Raw genomic sequence first — 7778 nt, 5'->3', positions numbered from 1 at the left:
TTCTGCCACCCTATCTTGTGGAGTTCCCCAAGGCTCAATCCTTGAGCCCATCCTGTTTTCTTTCTACATGCTCCCCCTTGGTTTAACTTTTAAACTTAAGAGAAATGATAAGAGCTCCCTGATACCCCTACTAGAGTGTCTAAAGGACATCAAGGCATGGATGGCTTTTAACTTTTTAAAGTTAAATGAAGACAAAACTGAGGTCATGGTGTTTGGACCCAGTCGAGGCTGTGATGTCCCTCCTATAGACCTGGGCTCCCTGCAGTCATATGTAAAACCCATAGTCACAAACCTCGGCGTCAAAATGGACAGTGATTTTAAACTTGGTAAACAGATAAACTCGGTAGTTAAAACAAGTTTTTATCATCTGAGGCTTTCATCTCAAAGTAAACCTGTTGTATCTTTTAATGATTTTGAGTGCTTGATTCGTGCTTTCATCTCGACCCGTTTGGACCACTGTAATGCACTTTACACTGGCATCAACCAGGCCTCCCTCGCTCGCTTACAGTTAGTCCAAAAAGCGGCTGCTCGTCTTTTAACAGGAACGCGCAAGCATGAACACATTCCCCCCGTTCTCGCCTCCCTCCACTGGCTCCCTGTCCATTTTAGAATTCATTTTAAGATTTTATTGTTTGTTTTTAAGTCATTAAATGGTCGGGCGCCTCAGTACATCACAGACCTCATACACACCTACACCCCCTCAAGAGCATTGAGGTCCGCTGATCAGCTGCGTCTTGTCATCCCAAAGAGCAGACATAAGACCAGGGGGGACCGTGCTTTTTCAGTGGTAGCTCCTAAATTGTGGAATGAGCTACCCACCCACGTCAAAATGGCCGCCACTCTAGATAGTTTTAAATCTCGTCTTAAAAAACATTTTTATTCCTTGGCTTTTAATCCAGCATGAGAGTTGTGTGGTCTCTGTTTGTCTTTTATTGTTTCTAAATCATTGGTTGTTGTTTTGTGTTTTATGTATATTTTAGTGTTTTTATATGCTTTTATTTTGTTGTGTTTTTTTAATCTTTTACTTTTTATATTTTTATTTTAACATTTGAATTTTGCTTACTTACTGTTTTTATCTGTTGTGCAGCACTTTGGTAACCTTGTTGTTTTTAAAATGTGCTATATAAATAAAGTGGATTGGATTGGATTGTGAGATAAAAGAGTGTTAGCAACATGAGCTGTGTCCGCTGAACATCTGACATGTAATGTTGAGAGCTACTCAACAGATAAGAAAGAGGAAGGCCCTGATCCACCAGAGTATTAATGTTCCTCCTCTCTCTCCTCCCCATTCACTGCAGTCATGCAACACTGTCTGAGGAACATCCTGATTCTAACTCTCTGGCTAGGTAACTCTTTCTTACACTGACTGCTCTGCTTCAACCGATCTGTGTTACTGCTTCATCTCCTTCTCTTCATGTCCTCTTCTTCCTCAGAGTGTAAAGGACAAGACAAAGCGGACCAGCCAACAGAAGATGTCACTGCTTCTGAAGGAGACGCAGTCACACTTGGCTGTAGGTTTGAGACCAGTGACAAATACCCCTATTTGTTCTGGTACAAACAAGAAGTGAACAACTTCCCAAAGTACATTTTACTACGTGCTGCTGCTGGTACAGGCCGTAATGCTCCAGAGTTCCAGGAAGACAGATTTGATGCTTCAATCAACGGGACATCAGTTCCTCTGAAGATCAAGAAGCTTCAGCTGTCTGACTCTGCTGTGTACTACTGTGCTCTGAGGCCCACAGTGACAGGAAACACCAACACTCTGTACAAAAACCTTTGGAGCAAAGACAACACAATACTCCACAACATCCACTAGAGGGAGTCACACACTGTTAAACTGTGATGGTCTGTCATTATTACTCGATTATTTGTAGTAATGATAAAATCCTAAAATAAAGCAGAGTGACAGGAAGCATGGTAAGGTCTTCTGGTAAATATCTATCCAAACAATAACTCGTCTTGACTGAATGTGACAGAAAGATGAATTTAAAAGTCATTCAAATATGTAAGTAGAACGCTCAGTATGAGAAACGTGTTTATCAAATTAAATAGTGTGCCAATATTTATAGCTCCACAACAGACTGATCACACATTCTGAATAAAGGATCTCCACAAACTGGTTGGATCAGAGACTCAGGTTTTGATTGACTTTGTTCATATCTCTATGAAGAGTTTCTGTTGTTCTCTCAGGCTATGATTTCTTGTGGTGTACACCAGGGTTCAATCCTCGATCCTCACACTTTCTAATTTTACAGGTTCTATTTAGAGAAAATCACTTCTCAAAAGTATTTTTATTTTGTGGCAGTGACCCATTTTCTCGTGCTTGCCATTGTTCCCATTTTCCCATTTAATTTTAGCTGAGTTACTTAGTTGATTAGAGGGTTATTCAGTTCACCTGTTGCACAGGGTGTGGGGGGCTGGCTCCTGATGAATAACTGAGAGCAGATTGGTGCATTCTCCTCATGGACAATCAGGGTGTGACGACGCCTTTCTTTAGGTTTTAAAAGAGGTGGAAATGCACTCCCCGGATTCACTCAGAGCCTTCCTTCAATTGCCAAAACAGCTTAAGTCTAAGCATGAATCTCTGGTCTGTTAGGCCCCGATGAGATTTGTTTGCTCTTTTGTCTATTTATTTGATGGTTGTGATGTTCACACAGCGTGTGGAATAAAAGGCTATTCTTTTAACTATGTGACCTGCATCAGGACGTCAAAGTGCCATTCGTGCAAGAATCTCACTCTCCAAACGTTAGCCTAGCGCCTGCAGGCTTTAGTTATTATGCTCATTTGCTGTTTTCTTTGGAAAGCCCTTTTTGCACATTTCCTTTTGTTTGTTTGATTTGGGAAAAAATAAAGAGGCCAAAGTTACGTTTAAAAAAAGGCCAAAGAAACAATATTTCAGTTCCCTTTATTTTCAAAGAGGCATTTGTTCGTTATTATAGAAGAGGCATTTGTTCATTACTGTCATTGAAGAGGCCTTTGTTTTTTTATAAGAGGCATTCTTTTTTATTGTATTTTTATGTGGTTGGGAACCTGTCCTCAGGCTTTGTCCTGATGAGCCGAAATCTGGGGATCAGGACCGCCACAATTATACAGTTTTTGGTGTACATTACGTGAGTTAAAAAAATCTGTTTATATCCACAGATCATGATATTACAAATGAAGTGCTATGGTTGAAGACATTCCTACAGTTAAGAAAGTGTAGAAGGACAGCACCTTACACACAACACAGTTGATCCAAAGTGCTTCACATTAAAAACAGGGGGGAAACAAAAACCACGACCACTAATAATGATGAAAATAACAATAAAAACAACAGCAGTAATAATAACAAATATAATATAATAATAATAATAGTAATAATCAGTCTGATGGATGGAGGAAGAGAAGTCCACAGTGTTGGAGCTGCGATAGAGAAAGCCCTGTCCCCGTAACACTTAGTCCGAGAGCGTGGGACAGAGGATCTGAGTTTTCTGGCAGATATGGAGACAGGAGTTCTGTGATGAATGAAGGGACGAGACCCTTCAACGCTTTGAAGACAAACAGGAGGATTTTAATCTGAATTCTGTAAGTCACAGGCAGCCAGTGAAGAGAGGCAAGGACAGGAGTGATGTGCTCTCTCCTCTTTGTTCTAGTTAGAACTCTTAGAAGTTGTAGTGCTGAAGCCGGCAGTAGTGCTGAAGCCGGCAGTAGGCTGCGTGGGAAACGCGAGTCGACACAGGCGGTGCTCCTCCAGTCCTCAGGCTAGCAGCGGCGCGGGGGGCGGCAGGTAAGTCCTCGGAGAGATCCGCTGAGAGTGTCGGCGCCTGAAGAGCAGCGAAGCGGTTTGAGAGATTCAGGGGACTTGGTGAGATTTCTTTGTGACCGCTCTTTTTATGGCCCCGGACCACCACCTCGGACCAGGTAGCCTGGTGGTTAGGAGTCGAGCAGGAGGAGGGTCGGGGGCGAGTCACAGGATCCCACAGGATGGTGTCAATTATAGCAGAGTTCATCACCGCTAACCTTTTGGACTGGGCAGAGGCGATGTTGATGAAGCTGGTCAGGAGACTGTCCTTCTTTTTCAGCTCATCTGAAAGTGTGTGGATGTCTTCTTTCAGGTGAGTTATATTCCTGTTGGCCCTATGGAGCAGCTGGCAGTCTCCACACGGCATCATGAAGTTTTCCGATCTAGATTGTTAGCTAGATCCAAAGTCAACCTCCCACAAACAACCTGATGCAAGCTAGCTGTCAGCCGTCATAGTTTTAAAGAATTGATTCAGTACCACAAAATGAAACACTGAGGTACTGAGGTGCAGAGTTTCTTACAGCCGTAGTTCTGATAGAGCGTTACCACTCGAGCTGCTTGTAGGTAGTGAGTAGGTGGCACAGTAGCCAGTAGCCAGAGATCTCCCTGAGTATGACGGTGGTCTGACAGCAGGCTTACAGACACGCACACGGCTCTCCCTCATAGAAGGACCTGCCTCTGACGTTCTGCCAACCAGAGGAAATCCTCCTACACTGTGAGGTCTGCATGTGAAGCGTATACTGTTACTCCGGGTATGAGCTGAGCTTTTGTTTCACCAACAGCTGACTCATGTTGCACTTTGAAAACTTCCTCAACTGTTATTTGATCTCTAAGGAGTGAACATTTAAAATGTTAATGATTTAAAAAAGACAAGATTTGAAGGATCTCAGTAAGCCTCTGTGATATTTATAGAAGATCCAGTCATTGAATGTTTTACAGAACAAGCACGACCCATTAAACTCATTAAAACAGAACATGGGATCATGAATATCTAATTGGTAATAAACCCCGACAGGACAGAGTAGTGATATATATGGGTAATGTGCTCTCACTATTTGGTATGATCTTAAATGTAACACAAATGTAATTTGAATCTTATTTTTGGTGGAATAAAGTTGTAAATAAGTCATTCATGTGGGTGTCGTGTGTAAGTGAATTGTAGAACATCGTCTGTTGAAAGATTTAACTTGGTCAGGAGCTTTACATGTTGGGTCACACTGTCATTTTGTGAAGAGCCGTTCTGTGGTAGTCAATCAGGGCAAACACACAGATTTCCATTCAGTGGAGCAGGCTGCTAAATCATAAATGATGCATATTAAAAAGATCATACAATAACTCAACAATAGAAACTTGCTGCATTTAAAAAACGTGCTGCAAAGAGCCGAAACAAATTAATGAACAGCAAACATGGAGCAAATACATAAAAGATTCAAAGTGAAAAACATGCAGACCCACAACAGATGCAACAGAGAAACGCTGCATATCCATTCATCACAAGGGAAGTGCTACAGACCTGTAGGGGGCGCTGAGTGGAACAGGATTTTGGTGAACTGTATTTTATGGAAAAGGCACTTTACAAAGGAGATTTGGGCTGTCGGTACGACGAGGTTTGAAACACTGAAGGATTCACATGAGGAGACAACACACACCAACCACAGAGTAAAGTATGCTTTCAACACAACAAACGCTTTAGCAGAAAAATAAGCAAGAGCTAACTGAACAGTCAAAGTCATTTACTAACGGCCTAACTAATTGCTTTCTCTGTCGATCTGTAGCCAGGTTTCATCTTCTTGTTGATGCTACCTCGAGATGATGTTCCTGTTGGTTCCCTCTTTGCCTTCCTCAAACCCTACTCGTCTACTGACAGTGAAACTCTGCACTGATTAACATTAGTTCACAGTTCCACGAACACAAACCTGAACCAAACAGACAGAATGTGTAGTCAGAGTATGGTAGCTCAGATGTGCAGATCATGTGATAAAAGTTGCATTAAGACAGATTAGAGATTCTTTCAGCTGATTGTTCTGCAGATTGCTGCTTCAGTCTGACCTTCTTGGATGACGATCACTGCAGCATCACTGTCCTTTTTTAAAGCTTCCATCAGCCTGAATGTAAACAGAGCAGAGTGAGAGGAGGAGCTACACAGATGAATATGACTTCATGTCTGAACTGAAGAGCTGCTGTGTTCTCTCTCCTGTTCATTCACTACAAGTGACAATAATGCAGCTTCCTTTAGTGTGGATGATGATAGTCTTCTTTCACACTGGTAAGTACTGATGAGAGGTAGCAACATCTCAGACATGAAAGAGCTTTGACCTGTTTTAATGCTTTTACTTTCTAACACCACTAAACAAAGTATAGAGAGAAATAACTACAGTCAGAGTGAAATATTGTTTTGTTGTTTTTAGGATCCTCTGAGGATTTAGTGACACCATTCAGAGATGTAACGCTGGCTTTGGAGGACGACAGTGTGACTCTGTCCTGCAACTATTCAGGCTCTGCTAATGACCTCTACTGGTATCAGCAGAAGTCCGGTTCATCTCCACAGCTTCTTAATAGCGAATATTCAGAGGGAACAGAGAGGTTATCTTTGAGACATGACAAAAACAAAAAGGAGTTTCATCTGGAGATCTCCTCTGCTGCAGTGACTGACTCTGCTGTGTACTACTGTGCTCTGGAGCCCACAGTGACAGGAAACACCAACACTCTGTACAAAAACCTTTGGAGCAAAGACAACACAATACTCCACAACATCCACTAGAGGGAGTCACACACTGTGAGACATGAAGGGATGTGTCAATGGGATGTGATGATACAGTCTACATTCTTTGTAGTGATGATGACAACAACAGAGGGCCCTATCTTTCACCTGGAGCAAAGCAGCACACAGCACTGCACAAAAAATACATTTTATTTATATAGCGCTTTAAAAAGTACTCAAAGACTCTTTACATGTTGAAACAAATAGCAAAGACAGTAAAAGCAGAGTGTGAGTAACATGTGTTTAGTGTAAAGTGTCAGTAGGGGGAATAACACAGGGCTGTGAATGAGACCTGTCACTGTGATCAGGCTCCTCCTTCTAATCCACCAACTTAGTGTTGATGAAGACCAAACAGAGAGATCACAGCCTTCTTTAGACTTGCTGTAGCTCACAGTTACTCAGCCCTGCAGATATGATGCCTCTGTTTATCTCAGTGTTGCTGGCTGCTGTGTGCCTTGGTATGAACACCACTCTGTTTCTTTGATATCAATCCAACATTGACATGATTCTTTAACAGCACACTAACACTATTTGTTTCTGTTTCACAGAATGCAGAGCACAAGACAACGTGGAGCAACCAGGAGGAGATGTGACTGCTGCTGAAGGAGAGACAGCAACACTTGACTGTAAATACAACAGCAGTGCTACAAGTTATCTCTTCTGGTACAAACAGGATGGAAACAACAGCCCCAAATTCATACTGAGTCGCTTTAGCGGAGATGAAGGGAACACACCAGATGAGTCAAAGGAGAGATTTTCATCCACACTGAACTCCAACAGTAGATCAGTTCCTCTGAAGATCCAGAAGCTTCAGCTGTCTGACTCTGCTGTGTACTACTGTGCTCTGCAGCCCACAGTGACAGGAAACACCAACACTCTGTACAAAAACCTTTGGAGCAAAGACAACACAATACTCCACAACATCCACTAGATGGAGTCACACACTGCTAAACTGTGATGGTCTGTGATGATACAGTCTGGATTCTTCTCCCTCATGAGACAGTTGTGATGAAGAGCTTCAAAAGTGAAACTAATTTAACATCAGTCTCCTCCTACTGACTGCAGAGGTGCTTAGAGATATGGATATTAGTTGTATGAACACATTTTTAATTTCAAAGAGACGATAACTTCAATAAATCAACTGCATTTCAAGTAAAGATTGTAAGCATATTAATTTAAAACAAAGACAGATCCATCTGACGCTGGTGACTGAGACCTGATGCTGGTGGCAGTGGC

The 7778-nt window shown here is 42.1% G+C and overlaps 1 protein-coding gene across 1 annotated transcript; it reads left to right on the top strand.

The window, feature by feature from the left end:
* Positions 1 to 205: 205 nt before the first annotated feature.
* On the top strand, positions 206 to 7389 carry LOC138611628 (uncharacterized; the record flags this gene model as incomplete). The annotated part of the gene is made up of 4 exons (XM_069684802.1): positions 206 to 326; positions 1434 to 1741; positions 6958 to 7000; positions 7091 to 7389. Coding segments are annotated over exons 1-4 (771 nt in total), but the record flags the coding sequence as incomplete, so codon positions are not given.
* Between the last annotated feature and the right edge of the window lie 389 nt (positions 7390 to 7778).

The sequence above is a fragment of the Semicossyphus pulcher genome, unplaced genomic scaffold (assembly GCF_022749685.1).
Source record: "Semicossyphus pulcher isolate SPU_LCO1_2020_fin unplaced genomic scaffold, fSemPul1.0.p SCAF_7, whole genome shotgun sequence".
NCBI classification, from domain to species: domain Eukaryota; kingdom Metazoa; phylum Chordata; class Actinopteri; order Labriformes; family Labridae; genus Semicossyphus; species Semicossyphus pulcher.
Note: the sequence above shows the minus strand (reverse complement) of the source record. Positions and strands in the feature narration are given on the sequence as shown.